The sequence below is a fragment of the Mustela lutreola genome, chromosome 6 (assembly GCF_030435805.1).
Source record: "Mustela lutreola isolate mMusLut2 chromosome 6, mMusLut2.pri, whole genome shotgun sequence".
In the NCBI taxonomy this organism is placed as follows: domain Eukaryota; kingdom Metazoa; phylum Chordata; class Mammalia; order Carnivora; family Mustelidae; genus Mustela; species Mustela lutreola.
In genome coordinates, this window is record NC_081295.1 from 66,732,841 (window position 1) to 66,751,425 (window position 18,585).

Genomic DNA, 18,585 nt, shown 5'->3' on the forward strand with positions numbered 1-18,585 from the left:
CCCGCGTATATTGATTGACGAATCCCTGGATGAAATTTGTTTCAGAAAAAATAGTCGTGTTTCGTCATTTAATCTACCCCTTGTGGAAAGAAACCTTCAGTTTTTGTTTGTTTTGTTTTTAAATCACAAAAAGGCTTCCTAGGCAATTAAAATAACACTGTTTCAGGGACTAATTTCTTAACACTACAGAAATAGATTTGTGTCTTTTGGTTTATATGATAAACTCAATTTAAGAAGAAAAAATAGAAGAATGTGTTAGACTTTAAATTCATGCTTTTTTTATTGTGGTAAAATATTTTGTAAACGTAAAATTTACCATTTTAATGATTTTAAGTGTTCAGTTCAGTGGCATTAAGTACACTCACATCAACGCCATCCATCTCCAGAACTTTTTCCTCATCCCCTTCTGAAATTCTGTCCCCATTAAACAGTAACTCCCTGTTATCCCTTCCCCTTTTCCTCTGACAGCTGCTCTTCTGTTTTCTCTATGAGTTTGCGTATTCTAGGTGCCTCCTATAAGTGGACTCATACAGTTTTGTTCTTTGGTGTTTGACTTACTTCACTTAGCATAGCATAATGTTGTCAGAGATCATTGGTGTTGTAGCATGTATCACAATTTCATTTCTTTGTAAGGTTGAAGGTTGTTTTTTGTATGTATACGCCCCCTGTTGTTTATCCATTTATCTGTTAATGGACGTTAAGATTGTTTCCATCTGTGGGCAATTGAACATCGGCATTTAAGTATCTGTTGGAGCCCTTATTCTCACTTTTTTCGGGTGTATACCTAGGAGTGGAATTGTTGGATCACACGGTCATTCTGTGTTCAACTTTTTGTGGAACCATCAAACTGTTTTCCATAGTAGCTATCTCAGCTCATGTTCCTGTCAGCAGTGCACAATGGTTCTAATTTCTCTACTTCCTCATCAACACTTGTTAGTGTGTGTGTGTTTTGGGGGATGTGTGATTTATGTTGTTTGTTTATAAGAGGCAAACTCTAATGGGTGTGAAGTGTTATCTCACTGTGCTTTTGATTTGTACTTCCCTAATAGCTAGTGATGTTGGGTGTCTTTTCACTTCTTTATATATTTTGGATATTAATCCCTTGTCAGATACATGCTTTGAAGATATTTTCTTCATTCTGTGGGTTGTCTTTTTGACCTTTTAATAGTACTGTTTGATGTACAAAAGTTTTTAATTTTGATGAGGTCCTCTTTATCTTTTTCTTTGATTGCCTGTACTTTTGGTGTCTTATATAAGAACTCATTGCCAGATTCAACATCAAGGAAACTCCCCCCTCTGTTTTCTTCTTTGAGTTTTAGTTTTAGTTCTTTCGTTTGGCTCTTTGATCTATTTTGAATTAATTTTTTGTACTTGAGTAAAGTAAGGTTTCATCTTCATTCTTTTGCTTGTGGATATCCAGTTTTCCCAGCACCATTTCTTGTAAAGACTGTCCTTTCTCTGTTGAGTGGTCTTGGCATCCTTGTTGCAAACTAAATGACCATACATTCATTGATAACTTTGTAATATAGGTTACCTGGAGGTATAAGGAAAATAATAATTGGCTCATTTTGCCACCCAACAGATTACGTAGCTCATTATAGTTTATAATTTTATTTTCACAACATGATGTGGAGTCCCAACCCTTACCTGAAACTTTTCAAGCTACTGTGTTTCAGAATGCAGAAATATTCAGATGATAGAAGGGTGATGTGATGCATGTATGTTACATAAAACCCCTAACAGAGAATGGGCAACACCCTGTAATCAAACATACTAACCATTCTGTGCCAGGTCTTATTAATATTAATGCTAAGTGAAATAAATAAGGACTGTAAATTGCCTTACTGCTAGTGCTGTTTTACTAGTTAAATGGGTGTATAGCAGAATTAGGAAAACTTAGGTTTTCAATCTTTTGGATTTTGGAATTGCAGGTAAGATTGTGCACTTACGTTAGTGTTGTCTGCACTTAAGGATGAGGAATTGGAAACTCAGATGTGGTGACTATCCGAATGAGAAGTGATGAAGCCAGGACTCAGACTCAGTACTGTCCACTTTGAGATCCAGTACTTTCTTTTCCTTTTATATTAGGCTGCAGACTGTTTTGAATTATAGATGGCTTTGGTTATATATAATATGAATTAAATGTTAAGATAATATATAATTACTTTCCACTTACTTACATGTAGATTTTTTTCACTCATGTGTTCTACAAGGGTTGTTTTTTGTTTGTTTGTTTGTTTTTGAGCTACTACCTGTAAGATGGTGTGGAGATAAAAAACAAATAAAACTTAACCCCATACTGCCACAACCCATTCTTTATCCACTTCATTGGATGGAACCCACACATAGTTCACAAATAGGTTAGAAGAAGCTTAAGTAGGTTTGTGTGCCTCTGTTTCAAATTTGGCAAGCCGTGGATGGAGACCAGTACCAATTTCTTAGTCACACCTGAGCCAACATCTGCTTATTTACTTGTTTGTTGCAAAAGAAATGTTTCTTTGATATGTAGACCTACATTGATGTTATACATTGGTGCTCTTGACCCCTGAATCTATTGGATGCCCAAATGTGACTTTTTCATGCATTATGGATTTCCCCTAAGGGTTGGTTGTTAAATTTTTCTAGAATGTTTCCAGTTTATAATGGTCAGATGCCAAAAAATGGAAACAATACAAAATAAAAACAACAAAAACCCAAAACTAATTTGCCTTTGCAGAGTGATGGAGGTTCAGTTGTGCCTTAAAAAAATGAACACCACAAGACTGATTTACTCCATGTGTTTTAGGTGTTCTTTTCCTTCATACTTTTATTTATTTCACAAATATTTACTGAGCGTGGATTAAATATCTGGCACTGCACTGGTGTACATAGTTCCTAGTTTTATGCAGTTTATATTTACCTGGGATGACTGACACTTAAAACAGCAGTTACAATAAAGGTGAGATGTTACATTGTGGGATTACAGAACACAGATGAAGGGATCTATCTCAGACTAGGGGTTCAGATTGCTTGTAAGAAGCAGTGCTTTACTCTAAGAGAGGTAGAGTAAGATGAGTAAGAGTTAGCCAGATGAAGCTGATGTGTTCTGGCCAGAAGCAAAATACATGTAAAAGCCTGAAGATTAGAAAGGACTTGGTTCATGTAGGGAGTGGAAGCGCTATGTGTCTGGAGCAGAGAATGCGAGAGAGACGGAGAAAGATGAGGATGGAGAAGAAAGTGACGGTCAGGTTGAGAAGAGCCGTGGTGCCTTGTGGTGGAATTAAAGTTTCTGTGATTTTAAAAAGCAAGGAGGTACCATTAAGTCTATCTTTTAGAAAATCAGTCTGGTAGACATATGAGAAATGGGTGAGAGGCGGTAAGAGTGGTGGCAGAGAGAGCAGGAAGGAGCCTGTATCTTAACTCGGGTGAGAGCAGATGGTCCTGGACTATGGACAGCATTGTCCTAGAGAGAGAAGTGGACAGAATTAACCAAGAGCTGATTGAAAGACTCGGTTTTTGGAAAATTACAGAGTTCAGGATTGTGGATCCATAGATCCACCAGGTATTTCTATTTTCTGAATGTGCATACGTATGTTTGAGCTAGGAAGTTTCATAGTAGAAGTGTCAGTGTTTCTTCAAGCAAGCAGCATAAAATGGTACTTCAAGCCAGTTAAACTTTAGCTTTGCCACTTCCTTAGTGTTTGGTCTTTCCACTACCCTACCGCGGACAGGTTGCACACTCAGTGCTTATTATTTAAATCAGGATAGCCAGTCTGGCTCTGCCTCCAGTTGACCTCAGTGTAAAGTTCACCTCTGAAACATGTCGCCATGGCCACATGAAGTCACTTTGCCTTTTTGATATTAAACTTCCTTACACATAAAACATGAACAGTAATAGCAAATATCTGAGGTCATCAATTAACTGAATGTTTACCATGTCCTGGGCACCGCTTCAAAATACCATCATCTGATTTTCCTCAGTGGTGGGGAGCCTGAGGCTGGAGGTGTTGGGGGTAAAGGGCCTTTAAGGACTTGCCTTAAATCATACCCCTGGAAACTGTAGAATCCGTCCCAACTTCAAAGCTTGTCTACCCTCCGACATAGTCTTTTATTCTCATTATCCAACAGTGAATACATTAAGTCTTGCTGACTGTGACAAGATCCCCCTTCCCTCTTTCTCATGAGGGAGCAGTTTGCATCTGTTGAGCATCTCCTCAAGCATCTCCTCCATGGGGCACTGTCTGATCGTGTCCTGTAAAGAAAGTTGTATGATCTATTAAGGTTCACACAGTGAGGTGTGGTGGAGGAGAACCTGGAATCGGCTCCGTGACCTCTTTGCCTTAGTAAATTAGGGAGCACCCTGGGCAAACTGCTGGGACTTAGAGGAAGCAGCTGGAGACCCTGGAAGTTCCCAGTGGGAGCGCTGGCTGTAATAACATGATGACAGGTGACTGTCAGAGTGAAAGGCCACAGATGTACAGTAAAGGGTGTTTTGATGTGACAATTTTTTGTTTTAGGTGCTGTTACACTACCAGACTGTCAGTGAACCTGCCGTTATTAAACGACTGATTAGTGTCTTAAACAAAAGCACAGGTGAAGTCACAAAGAAGAAGCCAAAGTGAGTGTTTTAATGCATAGAGTGAACACAAGCAACTTAGCAGATTTTTTACTGGTTAATTCATTTTTATAGTATTTCTGTTTGTGATAAGTGAAGTCTATTTTTACTTGCTCCCAAAATCTACCCCCCCCAAAAAAAAAACTAGATTAAAGGAAACACAAAACATCTATTTAAGCTCCTACCTAGGTATGAATGCTAGATATAATTTCTGTTGTGGATGGTGGCAGTGGGGTGTGAATTATATATTAAAATTTACGTATAAATTTATATGTTTGCATCAGGCCCTAGATACTGAGGATATAAAAACAACGGGCACTTAAAAAAATCAGTTCTGCATTTTAAAGAATGAATTTGAATTATGTCTAGCCACTAGTTCCAAATTCCAGCTGAGTGTTCCTCTTAACTATCTTGTCACTCCCTTAATGAGAATCATTCCCTATGCTAAGAACACTCTAAGAAGAAAGTGAATTACATACTGTATAGCTTCCAGGAATTTTTCTGCTCAGAATCCACTTGGAGCTTTAAGCTAAGCTATCACCACCATGTTGTTTCCTTCTGATTTTTTTGTTTAAGATTTTATTTATTTATTTATTTATTTATTTGTCAGAGAGAGAGAGAGAGAGAGAGCACAAGCAGGGGGAGTGGCAGGCAGAGGGAGAAGCAGGCTCCCCGCTGAGCAGGGAGCCCAATGTGGGACTTGGTCCCAGGACCCTGGGATCATAACCTGAGCCGAAGGCAGCTGACTAATAGACTGAGCCACCCAGGTGCCCTGTTACCCTCTGATTACCATTAATATCCAGGCCTAAATGTGGACAGGTCCCTTTGGCTGGGACAAGGTTGGGATTTTTCAAGGGAAGTGCTTCCTGAGAAAATTAAGTTTCTTACCCTAATTCAATAAAGGGTAACCACAGTTTGGCTTGGCTGCTCTAGCTTTGGGGTTTTCCTCACTTTAGCCCTCTGGGGAATCCCACCCAAAATCCCCCTTTTTTAGTCTTTGGGTGTTCCTCCTCATTTGCACCTGTGTAGGAGGCCAGAGGGGGTTAATGGGTTCATAGTTTGGCTACAAGAAAGGAGTTTTCATACTGCTCTGAACCCAAGGCCTGTTTCTCCATTAGTTACGAAGAAAGGACTCCTTAATCTCTTTCTTAGAGGTAGTCCTTTATTTTATTTTTTAAGATAAATTTTAAGAACTTACTGAACTGTACAATGTTGTGTTAGTTTCAGATGTGCAGCTTAATGACTCAATAGTTCTGTGCATTTTTCAGTGTAGTGACCAATCTTCATTTTTAACCCGAATCTTTAGCTTCTGGCGCAAGTGTGGCTCCTGTTCTGAGAACTGTAACTAATGGCTAACATTACTTGAGGACCACTGTTTCCTGGGCTCTATCATGACTGCTTTCACATGATATACATTCTTAGCAACCCTATGAAGCACGTGCTATTTTCCCCATTTTTCAGATAAGGAAACTGAGGTGTAGAAAGGTGATATAACATGTTCAGGTTCACAGAGCTAGTGAGGGGCACTCAGGGTTTTAATCTAGTATCTTGATTCACATACACTATGTTATTTTTGGCAGAAGCCAGGTTGTTTGACCCATCACACAAGTGATTTGGAGAATTCTTAATCTAGAATTGACTCATCACATCTAATCCTGAATTTTCCCCTCCTTGCTTCTGCTACAAAGTCCTTGCTCAGTGATGCTAGGTTTTAATATATTTTTATAGTAATTTTCCCTGGCGCCTTATTTGTAGCTTTTCTCTTATTTTGCACCAATATAATTTAGTCTTTCTCCTTCATTTCCACTTCAAGGATATTGTAGACTCAACTGCTTTATGTGGAATGGAATCAGGCTTTCTAAAAACAATACTTAAATGCAAATAATGAAGATATTAGATGCGCTCCTTTCTTAGGAATGGGACTTTGGACTGAAATTGCCCAAAACCAATGTTTGGAAGTTTTGGAATACTTTCTTAGAAACTTGAGTTTGGTGTGCTCGCTTCGGCAGCACATATACTAAAATTGGAACGATACAGAGAAGATTAGCATGGCCCCTGCGCAAGGATGACACGCAAATTCGTGAAGCGTTCCATATTTAAAAAAAAAAAGAAAAAGAAACTTGAGTTTGGCTTATTCTAATCTGTCTGTCCCTGAACTAATCTTGCAGAAGGAGAGTCTATAATTGCTATCTTCTATCCTTCTAGAGCACATCAGAATTAAACTAGAGAACCTTTTCAGAATGCACCCTTTTGGGTTATATTCTTTTAGTAAGTTTACATGAGCCAACACACAAGGATTTTTGTTATGTATTTGTATGAAACTGTTTACAGTCAGGCTCATGTCTCCTGTGTCTGTCCCCCCCTCCTTCATTTCCTACAAACACCATATTGTGGAACAATCTTATGTGATTTTCTTCTGAACCCCTGTTAAAGAATCACTAGTCTATGTGAGAGAGAGAGGAGGGAGGGAAAGAGAAATTTAGAATAGTCTGTTGGCAGTAGGAGATTATCCTTTTCATAGGTAACTTTCCTAACACATAATCTACCTGTTAGAATTTTATATTGTATCCCTCTTTTCTTTACTTTCTGTATTAACTGAACCTCTCAGTTCCATGAGGAATGAAAGGGAAAGCTTTGGTGGAGGGTCCTTGAGCATTTGGTTATAAGATCCTTCAAGAGTTGTATTTAGAAGATAGGTTAAAAAAAAAAGTATATGTAAAATGAACCAGCTAACATTTCTTCTTCTATCTAGAATCATTCCTCTCATTTCTTTCAAGTAGCCCAGAAAAACACAAGGGCATATATTTTCATTTAAAAAAACCTTTTCTTTTGAAGTTTGTGAAAGTTGATTTGTTGATCGAATGTGAAATACTTATTTTTCAGTTGTTACTGTGTTTATTCACCTATGTGGGCCATCCCTGTTCCCAACCCACCTTTTATTTGACAGACTGTTGACTAAAGGCCAGAATGCCTTGGTGGAGCTGCAGACACAACGCCCGGTGGCTCTGGAGCTGTACAAAGACTTCAAGGAGCTGGGCAGGTTCATGCTGCGCTACAGTGGCTCGACCATTGCCGCAGGCGTGGTCACGGAGGTATTGGGAGGGGACTGGTGGCTTGTGGGTGCGGGTGTCTTTTCTGTACCTACTTCATAAGAATGATTCCTGAGAGCTTATGACTTAAGGGGAATACAGTTATAGTAGTAGAACAAGATTTTAAAATTTATATTAAACTTTTTTTAAATGATGGCAAGAAAATGTTGGGCTTTAGAACTTTTCATAATGACACTTCTGAACTGTCCTCTCCACAAATAATGTTTCTCAGAATTTAAGTAAGTTTGTTGAAAAATAGATTTGTAAGTAAGCAATCCAGATTATGTGAACAGTCTTTAAGAGTCAAATGAATTGGGGGAGGTGATTTCGTTTGTTGGAAGAGCTTTTATTACTTTTTTTTTTTCTTTAAATAACTGGTTCTCTGTGCATTTAAAATAATCCATTCAGAAAGTTCAATGAATGTTTCTGAAAGGGATCTAAGATGTATCATGTAAGGTGCAGTTGAGTTTTGAAGAAAATAGCCAGAGGTGAACCAGCAAGCTTCAGTAATTTACATGTACTTCCACACAATCATGATTAATCTAAAATCTTAGAAATACTATATTTATAATGAATACTTCATGTGGCTGTTTTCTGCATAAAAATTATTCACTGTATTTAATGGGATGTCTACTTTGAACACTGGGCTCTGTTAAAGTTGCATCAAAATTTAGTTACACTTGCAACCTGTGAAAGGCTTTGGTATTCAGCTGCCCAAGTTTGTTACCGCCCTACTGAGTCCTAGCAGTCCTTCAGTTCATTCACCTGTAAAAACTGGGTATGAGAACTTATCTCCCACCATTGCAAAGTGAAAGGGCTGTCACAAATGCTTGGCACAGTAACTGGCATTCAGCAAATGTTGCCTCACGCATGGTCTCACAGTCAGCCAAAGCATTCTTTCTAAAAGAGCATTCTAGAAATAAGATAGTTTCTTGTGGAAAATAATGGAGAGATTGTAGTAAGTCTTAGAAATAGCATGACTGGAAAAGGGGAAAAGTTACAGGAAAAAAGAAGTTTCATCTTAACATAATGATTATATTGCTGCCATTTTCCTTTTGTTTTCTTAAAATGCGACTGATTAAATTATAGCACCTTTTCTTTTTTTCTCTTACAGATAAAAGAATGATGGGTCAAAATTTCTACCATGTTTCCAAATGCAGTGAAATAGCTAACCTCTGTTTTTAAAGAATCCAGTTGTTCAAGTTCAAGGAACAATGTGCAGTTATTTTTTTAAACAAGAGAGAAACTTAAAGTGATATAATCAGCTGCAAAGAAGTATTAATCATCACTCCTGCAAAAATTTCAAGTTGCCAAATGGCAAAGAAAGGCTAATACTACACTTTCATTAAAACAACTGGCTTTCCCTTTGAAATGTTAGTGAATAGATTTGCTGAGGTTTGTGTAAACCATCAGAAGTATGTAATAGAAGACATTCAGTCGTCATGAAATCAACTCTACTTCCAGCCATACCACAGATGTTTACAGTGTTCAACTTTACTGCACACATTTTAAGGAAAAGTAATAAAATGGATTGTTGAGGCAGTTAGTACTCAATCTGAGTGGTTTTTGTTTGTTTGTTTGTTTTTTAGTTAACTAAGAAAAGATTTCCTGAAGATTATAGGAAAGGTGTTTGGTGTTGAGCATAAGAATATTCTTCTACCAAATGAACTTTTGAAATCTTAGTTTGGAATTAGTGGAAACTGTCCCTTTGGTAACAAAGATATTATTTAAAGTATAAAGCCAGCTTTAATAAAATGCCTTAGTTTGAGCATAACAGCAGACTGTGTTTTGTTTCTTAGATTCTGTTGAGATTCTTTACCACCATTGCTAAGAATGACTTAAGGATTTTATGGGATCTGTTTCACCTAAGTTTCTTGGCTCTTTCATATGAATTCTTGTTGTTTTTTGTTTGTTTGTTTTCCTAACAGCAGGTCAAATTTCATCTCCTCTATTTCTCACCATAATTTTATTTCTCCTATTTATTTATTTATTGAGAGGATGGGTAGAGGGAGAGAGAACATTGAGCAGACTCCATGCCCAGTGCAGAGCCTGGCACAGGACTCGATCTCGTGACCCTGAAATGATGACCTGAGCCAAAATCAAGAGTTGGAACTTAACCGACTGAGCACTCAGGCCACCCTCTTCTGCTCTCATTTAGAATTACATATATGATAACTTTATCTCGCATACCTTATAGACTGCAAGTCCCCTGGGAGTAAAAGTCATGTTTTTGTTTGAAGTTTCAACAGCAAACTCCAAGGTATATTTAGTTAACAGGTTTTTGTTGCATTGCCTCCTGAGTACGAGCTGCTTTAGAGTAGAATTCGTGCTCAGCCGAGCCTGGGACTCTGATCTGATAGACTGTATGCTAAGCTTTCTTTATTGGGGAATGGTGTGATTTGTACGTTGGTGACTTACCGTATACAACAGCATGTCCTTAGTTCTGCGGAAGACTACATCCATGTGCTAAAATGCACAGGGCGTAAATGTGCTGCTTGGAGAACCATCACAGTGAATATACCCGGATCACACATTTCTTTACTGAAAAGTATTGGAGTAATTGTTATTTCAGATAAACTTGCTAAGATAAGAAAGTATTCTGTTTATATATTATGTTAACTAGGAATGTAACTGGTAAATCTGGCAAAACCTAACTTACAGTGACTTAAGCAAAAAAGAAAGACTAGCAGCAGACTTGCTTTGACTCCACCTAGATCAAGCAGCTCGCAGTGTGAGCAAAGACTCATCTCTACTCTGCCTTCCCCAGGGTTGGTTTTGCCCCCAGACTCCATACAGAACCCCTTGAAGTTTCACACATAAATCTTCAGAGGCTTCATCAAGAGTCAAGAGCAGGTTTAAAAGAGCAGGTGTTTTCCAGAAGTTCTAGAAATATCTTATCGTTGACTATAATTGAGTCTAATTTCTTTACCTAGGGCATCCTTGTAGTTGAGTGTGAAGTGAATTACCCACGGCATATAGCTGAGATTCCTGGGAAGGAAATTGAGGGTGCTTTCAGGAAAGGGAAATGGATTGAGACCTCGTAGGGCTGGCAGCCAAGAACAAGAAACAGCCACCATGTTATGTAAGGTCATGATAGAATTAACTTTAAGAATATAGCATAAAACAAATGGTGGTAGCAGTAGTAGAAATGAATTTTATTCCTTCTTATATTGTGATGAGGTATGGTCTTTTTATTTACATTATGTTTACAACTGGTTTTGCTGAAGGGGGGGTGGTAACATTAAGGGGACCACCTGTGGGACAGGTGTGCTGGCAGTGGGAGATTGGGGCTAGGGGACAAGACATACATACAGCAGCAAGCATGCCCAAGTTTGGTTTTGGTGGAAATCCTCCCCATGAAACTTCACCCATATTCATAACAGTACATTCCTCTGGGGTTACTCTGCCTCCCATACTGTGTTTCTTCTCGCTATGTGTGGTTTTACTGTTTGGTCACACAGGTGGCTTTGTTCTCTGATCTCAACTCTGAGTCTTTACTGCTCAGTTGCCTGTAGAGTAACTGGGCTTAAAAACATAGATCCATATTTTGACTCAGTGTTATTTCACATGTTCATTATTAATGACTATTTGGGCCTCTCTGTGATCTTTTTATAATGAGATTTTCAAAAATATGTATTAGCTTTTAAAAAAATGTTCTAAAAATACAAAATTATTTGAATGTTCCTAGCATATTACTGATCTATAGGAGTTCATCAAGGTTATACAGCTGAAACAAACACACACATTCCAGAAGACCCAATAAAAATCACTAGGTCATCACCTTTTGGTTTTCCTCTAAAATATCCATGAAGATATTAATGTAAAAACATTTTCTCCTTCCTCAACATGAGCTTGTCATATTCTAGGCGCAGGAGAGAGCTCTGGAGTGCAGGTCACTGTGCTGACAGCCCAGCCGGGGTGGGAATGGATTATCAGTACCACAAACTACAAAGGAGAATTAACAATATGAAAGCATCCAGCAGGAATGTACCCTAAGGACAATGCAGAAGGGTCTAGATGGGGAGGGAGAACATTAATGCTGAAGTAAAATTTTACTTCTTTTTTTTTTTTTTTTTAATTTTTTATTTTTTTTTATAAACATATATTTTTATCCCCAGGGGTACAGGTCTGTGAATCACCAGGTTTACACACTTCACAGCACTCACCAAATCACATACCCTCCCCAATGTCCATAATCCCACCCCCTTCTCCCAAACCCCCTCCCCCCAGCAACCCTCAATTTGTTTTGTGAGATGAAGAGTCACTTATGGTTTGTCTCCCTCCCAATCCCATCTTGTTTCATTTATTCTTCTACCCACTTAAGCCTCCATAAAAATGTTGAAAATAAAATTTTACTTCTATAGAAGATTCTCTTGGGTTAAAGTAATTCAGTCTGTAAATTATAGTCTCCCACCTGCCTGTTTAGAAAATAGTGGGGGAGGGGCACCTGGGTGGCTCAGTGGGTTAAAGCCTCTGCCTTCGGCTCAGGTCATGATCTCAGGGTCCTAAGATCGAGCCCCGCATCTGGCTCTCTGCTCAGCAGGGAGTCTGCTTCCACCCTCCTCTCTCTCTGCCTGCCTCTCTGCCTACTTGTGATCTCTATCTGTCAAATAAATAGATAAAATCTTTAAAAAAAAAAAAATAGTGGGGGAGGTTGGGGGGGACAGGTTTTGCTTTGGCAAAATCATCCAAGAGGGCAGCTTGTGGCCTCCAAACGAGCAACATTTAAAATCCCACCAATAGTGAGAAACATTCTTTAGAACCCACCCACCTCCAGGAAGAAGAGCCACATGAGTGAGAATCTTCTCAGTAGGACCAGAACTGGCACAAGCCCGCAGCGTCACGCTGACACGAAGGACGGGTCCCAGGGGCAAGATGAGCCCAATGGTAACCTTTGTTTGAGCCATCAAAAGCCCTTCTGTATCAGAGATCTCAGAAGAAGTAGAATGGATGAATAATAATCTGGTTCTTTGAAAATGCCAAAGCTATTCAAGATTTTAGAAAACACTGATGAGACTGAGGCATGTAACTGCATGATAAGGATCAACTGGAATTCGAGGTGAAGCGTGAGGTTTGGCTCCTGTGGGCCAGCTCTGCACCACTTTCCCAGGGAACCCCGGGACTCTGCTCACAGTAGCAGAAGGTGGGCTGGTATGCGCTTTCAGAGGACCCCGTTCCTCTCCCTGGAACACTTTCAGGGCTGCAATTTCACATTTATTCGTATAATTCACTATTTTCTCCTACTGAAATCTGAGTCCCAAGAGGAAAGAGACCTTTTCTGTTTATTATTTCATTATTGGTCTTAGTCCCTAGCACATAAACGATTGTTAAGTGATTGTGAGAATTAATGCTGGTGATAGCAATACAAATGATCTTAATTTCCTTATGCCTGCATTGTCCGAAAATTACAAGTTTTTATTTCTATTCTAATGCTGTGTGTGCAGGGCTATTTTTATAGTGAAGGAAAAAGAAAACTTAGGGAAGCAAACTTCAGCACTGCTTCTGTCTGTCCTCTTGTCTGTTAAGACACAGCCCTACGTTGGACAGAGAATTTCCTGACCTGGGGTGAGCTCATAAGCCTTGGGGATTCAGTTGTGCTTGCATTTCAGAATGGGGCCAGGAAATCAACTGGCTGCCAGGGATTCTGCCAGCACCCGCACGGACATGTGATGGCCGAGATGGCCGACGGAACTCACTGCATTCTCGCCTGCCAGCACTGGGCTTACATAGAATTCTTTTAAAGATGACTATGAAACATAGTAACAGGTCCATGGAAAAAGCAGAAGTACGCTTAGGGTTCTGAGCAGGTGGAGGCAAAAACGTTTCTTTCCTGTGCATTGTAGGTAACAGAAGTTTTCCTTTAACTGCTGCATGGTGTCCGTGAGATGTAGATTTGATGGGTTGAGAACAGAATCAAAATAGGTTAGAAGAGATGGCATGGGGACCCAAATCACAATAGCAACATCCAAAGCCTGTAAAAATAGATACTAATTGCATACAGTGAATTGATGAGCTGAAATTTTCCTCAGAAACCAGTCTAGATACAGATGGATGAAAATGATAGACCCCAAGATTGCAGTTGAAGACAGTATGATGTTTTTATGGAAAACATTACAAAGGGATTACAATCACATTTTTTTTTCTGTTAAAACTTTTACATTTCTAAGATTAAAACAAATCTTAGGACCAAAACAAAGCTCCCCAAAAAGTCATCTTCAAAGCAACAAAAAATGAACCCCAGTCTTTTCTGCAGCACTAAATTTTAAAAGACAAAGGAACACAGGAGCTAAATATATAAAACTTTAAGTTAGAGGGAATGCAACCCATGAACCCATTCTTTACCTGTGTGTTGTTTACAAGTGAGGGTAAGATGTCCTTGTGGGAGAGGGGTGAAGGAAGTGGGGAGGCAGGATGTAAATGCTCAAATCATGGAGGTAGTCCAAAGCTTTAATTAGGGAGGTCGTGACAGAATATTATGCAGCAAGCATAGGCTGGTGCCCGTCATCTGTCAAAGACCACCAGGGCACAACTAGTCAAAATTATTTCTATTGATGCTTGCTGCAGCAAGAGAGAACACAAACCACAGAGGACAAGGAGCTCAGTAAGAAGGCGTAAGGAGGGCCTGTTAAAGAATTGACATGTGGAAGTAGGTAATTTTGAGGAGGGCTCAAGTAAACAAGGGTTTCTTCTGGACTGGGTGCTGTCAGAAAGGGAGTAATTCTGCCGCTGAGGGACCCACTTTTATCTAAGAGGCCAGGGCAATGAACACGGCACAGCGACGGCAGTCACTCAAGTTCGCCACAAGAGGGGGTAGTTCCATCATTTTTAAGGTTTACACAGTACTTGGGTTTTCCCTCAGGAGTGATCACAGAGCGACCTAGTCTGACGTCAGAGATTTAGGAATTGTTAATGTTTGACAGAAGAACACCATGGCCTGCCTGTGAGGCCCTGGCCAGCTTCTAGCTCTCAGAAGTGACTTTTTCTTACATGGAAATCACTGAAATAGGTAGAAGTAGCAGTGTAAAACCGACCACATAAAGAGGTCAATTAAATTATACCTAAATATGGGGATACGAAGTAGATTGTGGCTTTTTAAATATCAATTCGGCACCCCATCAACTGGGTTTAATCTTGTGATTCTCGGAGCAATGTTCTGTTGGAGAAGGTACACACCTCCACTGCCAGGCTCCTGCTTTCCTCCACCCTGGTCCCATGATCCCCTATTATAGTGGAGAGATGGGCTCATGGAAAGACTGCAGAACCAGGAGGGAGGAGAAGGACATGGGGCCGGAGAGGAGATAGTCTGCTGGTCAAGTTTCTTGTGGAGACAAGGCAGGTGGGGTTCTGAATAGATATTCCTCTGCCTGGGATTACCCACTTCTTGGCTGCCCGTTAACTTCCTCTCCATCCTTCCTTAGCCATCTCCCGAGTCTCCCAAGTCTCCTGAGTTCCATCCTCTGATCCCTCCAGGGAACTCACACGGGGCTCTCCATCCTCACACCTGGGAGCGCTCTACATCAGCGAATGCCTCCCCTTCTCAAAAGGAATGCTTTTTGTCTCTGACGTGAAAACACTCTATCTTCTTCTGAAATATTCTGGAACTCTTAGTCTTCAGAATATGAGTAAGCTCCATAGATCATGTTTATAGTTTTTGTCAGCTGAGCGTACAGTCCTGAGTCCTCTATTCTTACTGTGCCAGACTTGGCACTAATCCGTCCACTGGGGGTGTGGGTGGAGGCAGACCTGGTTGCTGCCAATGGGAATACCCTTGAACGCTACCCCAGCACTCAGCAGGACCCACTTCGGAGTGCAAGTGGTCCAGCCCAGAGAATTCAGGAGCAGGTCACATCCAGAAGTACAGGAAGGCAGGTGGGACCACAGGGGAGCAAGGTCTCTATTTGTAGGCCTGGATATAGGGTTTTATGTCTTTTTTTTTTTTTTAAGATTTTATTTATTTATTTGACAGACAGAGATCACAAGTAGGCAGAGAGACAGGCAGAGAGAGAAGGGAAGAAGCAGGCTCCCTGCCGAGCAGAGAGCCCTATGTGGGGCTTGATCCCAGAACCCTGAGATCATGGCCCGAGCGGAAGGCAGAGGCTTTAACCCACTGAGCCACCAAGGTGCCCCAGGGTTTTATGTCTTCTTAAGGGAAACAAGGCAAGAGATGACTGGTCCTGCATTTCGGGTATGAAGGCAGGTTAGGGCTCAGGTCAAAGTGAGGCTGGTTGCTGCGTCCCAAGGAAGTGCCTCCCACTTCAACCGAGCTCTGGTTCCAGAGTCAGATCAGAGGTTGATCTGCATGCGGGGGTCAGTGGGTGCAGTGTGGACAGAAGAGGGCTGCTAGGACAGAGGGAGGAAGGTGAGGGCCATTGGATTATGCCAAAATGGACAAGGTCAAGCTTGAATAGCAAGTGGTGCAAAGTGCAACTATGACTAATCCCGCGTCAGCTCAGAGGCCGGGCCTGTTTCTGTGTGGGGAAGCTTGGAGAAGCACCCACCCTTTTTAGAAGTACTAGGTCCATCTTCTCACACTACTCTGCTATTATGTGGCAGAAAATGCCACCCCCAGACTTAGGAAGTCTGTTTCTTTAGAAAGCTCTCCCTTAAGCAGTCCTCTACTTGGAATCTTTTGGATTATTATGAGCTATACAAAAAGACCAAAAAAAAAATCTGACTAATCAATCCACATTAGTCTCTGTTGCTTCTGTCACATAATCAGATTTTTTCTCAAATGCTGGGGTGAGAGAAATCTCAGTTAAGTGGGTGAGGGAAAGGGAGGGTCAGGCATATTTTTGAGCATGAAGTGCTTGGGAGAAAGGTGCGCTTTTAGGAGGTTCAGAAGGAGCAAAAAAAGACACAAGAAGCTGAGAGTGGGAGAACCAGGGACATAGTCTAGGGAAGGTCTGTCTGCCTGGGCTGGGTATTTCCCTGAGATCACTCTGTTCTGGGCTCCCTGCTACTGTGTTCTGTGGGACCAGGGCTGGGGTCTGCAAATCATATGGCTCACATCTCTTGCCAACTGGCTTTCTGCCAATGGGAGGCCCTAGGAAGAACCTAGAAGGAGGAGGAGGGAGGAGATGCTACCTTCTGTCTCCAGTCTCTGTCAGCATCTCTGCAGCTACAGCAGGTAGCTTCTGCTGCAGCCCCCGCCTCCTGCCCCCCCCCCCAACTCCACATCTGCAGGAGCCGCTGCTACCCACCCCTCCTTTGTGCACCCCCATCTCAGGCATGGCGGCCTCTCTTCCCTGTTACTGGATGTCAATATTGTCTGGGTACCTCTGCTGGACTGGGCCTTCCCTCAGCTGTCTAACCCAATGTAACCCTTTCCTCCTATTAGACTTTGAAATACACACAGTATTTGCGTGTCCTGGAACAGACCCGCACTGTGTGTAGCATTGTATCTGTTTGTAATGTGGGTGGTCCCTTTTTCTCTATGTGTGACTAGGTATTCAACAGAAGCACATCCAAATGACCAGAAACCACCCACACGAGAGAAAGAAAAGAGAAAACTCACCTGGAACAGGAAAGGTTAAGAATTTTAGGCTGAGAAAAAATTTTTTTTTCATCTTTGAACTTCTTCCCCGCTTCTTACTGGGTAGGGAGAAGGAGCCTCAAGAATGTGACCACGTTATATAAAATGAGTTCTAATGCCAAAGGTTCTGCAGAGGCTTTGAGCTGCAAAGGAGAAAAGACCAAGGGGCTTGGTCCTGTGTTCAGCAGACCATCACAGGGCAGTTTTAGATTTACAGAAAGGCCTGAAGCTTCATTGCACATGGAGCAGAGACCCTCTTGTTTGCATGCGTGATCTGCAAGCATTCTGGAGATCATTTAGGGAAAGACCAATTAAGTTGGGAGCGGGGAGGGCCTGAGGACGTAAACAAGCCAGCAAAAGTCCCAAATGACTGACGGATTTAGAGTATTGGTATCTCACATTTGACTAAATTTTAACTACAAAAGTTGCATATTCCTATAGGTTCACCAGAAATTTAAACTATATGGAGTAAAAAGAGGAAGATAAAAAAAAAAAAAAAAGAGGAATCCTCGCTCTTCCCCTTCCATCCCCCTTAAGCAGCATCCCAGGAGATCCTGTTGTGTTTATTATCCACTAGCTCTCCTTTTTCACTTAACAGTGAAATGGCTAAATCACATTCCTTACGCAGGACCGCTGGTTGTCTTAACTCAGTATCATAATTGTCAGTTGGTAGGTATTTTCTATTTTCTATTTTGAAATTACAATAAAAAATGATGCCCTGTGACTTACCTACTTGCACCAAAGCAAGAAATTCTCTGGAAGAGATTCTGAAAAGGGGAATTCCTAGCCATTTTATTTTTTAAAATTTTTTATTTTTAAATATTTTATTTATTTATTTGAGAGAATGAGAAAGAGAGAGCATGAGAGGGGAAGGGCAGAGGGAGAAAAAGAACCCCTGTGAGCAGGAAGCCCAATGCAGGACTTGATTCCAGGACTCCAGGATCATGACCTGAGCTGAAGGCAGTGGCTCAACCAACTGAACCACCCATGTGCCCCAAGTGGGCACATTTTAAATGGTGATGCTTCCAGACTGCCCTAACTGGTGTTCTATGACCACACCGCTGCCCCCCTGCCCCCCACCCCCACTGCCCTGAATCAGGGGAGGGGGAGAGCACGTGCTTTCGCACACCTGCACACACAGTGGGTGTTACAGTTTTCCAGTCTGACTGGGGAATCAGGGCACCTGTCTGTATTTCATATCCTCTTGATTAACATGAGGTGCAGCGTCTTTCAGGCCTTCTTTAGCCAATCGCATCTCTTTTACTATGAATTGGTTTTGTATAGACTTTGCTTATTTTTTTTCAATTGGATTGCTCATTTCCCTTACCAATTTATAGAAATTCTTACATGCATCATGGCTATAAATCCCT

At 40.9% G+C, this 18,585-nt stretch overlaps 1 protein-coding gene and 1 non-coding gene across 4 annotated transcripts in view; both read left to right on the top strand.

Annotated features, from left to right (window-relative positions):
* The window catches only part of HBS1L (HBS1 like translational GTPase), an 84,150-nt gene extending 74,693 nt beyond the window's left edge, over nt 1–9,457 (top strand). For 2 of the 3 annotated variants that reach the window (XM_059177491.1, XM_059177493.1), the window contains 3 exons: nt 4,497–4,597; nt 7,542–7,686; nt 8,798–9,457. In XM_059177491.1, the coding sequence (XP_059033474.1) occupies nt 4,497–4,597; nt 7,542–7,686; nt 8,798–8,809 (258 nt within the window). In that variant the 3' untranslated portion in view covers nt 8,810–9,457. Of the gene's footprint in view, nt 1–2,821; nt 2,939–4,496; nt 4,598–7,541; nt 7,687–8,797 lie in introns of those variants that run through there. The other variant, XR_009354627.1, reaches the window with a different exon arrangement.
* LOC131834895 (U6 spliceosomal RNA) lies at nt 6,588–6,694 on the top strand. Its single transcript, XR_009354989.1, has one exon. It is a non-coding gene; the product is annotated as a U6 spliceosomal RNA (small nuclear RNA).
* Nucleotides 9,458–18,585: the final 9,128 nt, after the last annotated feature.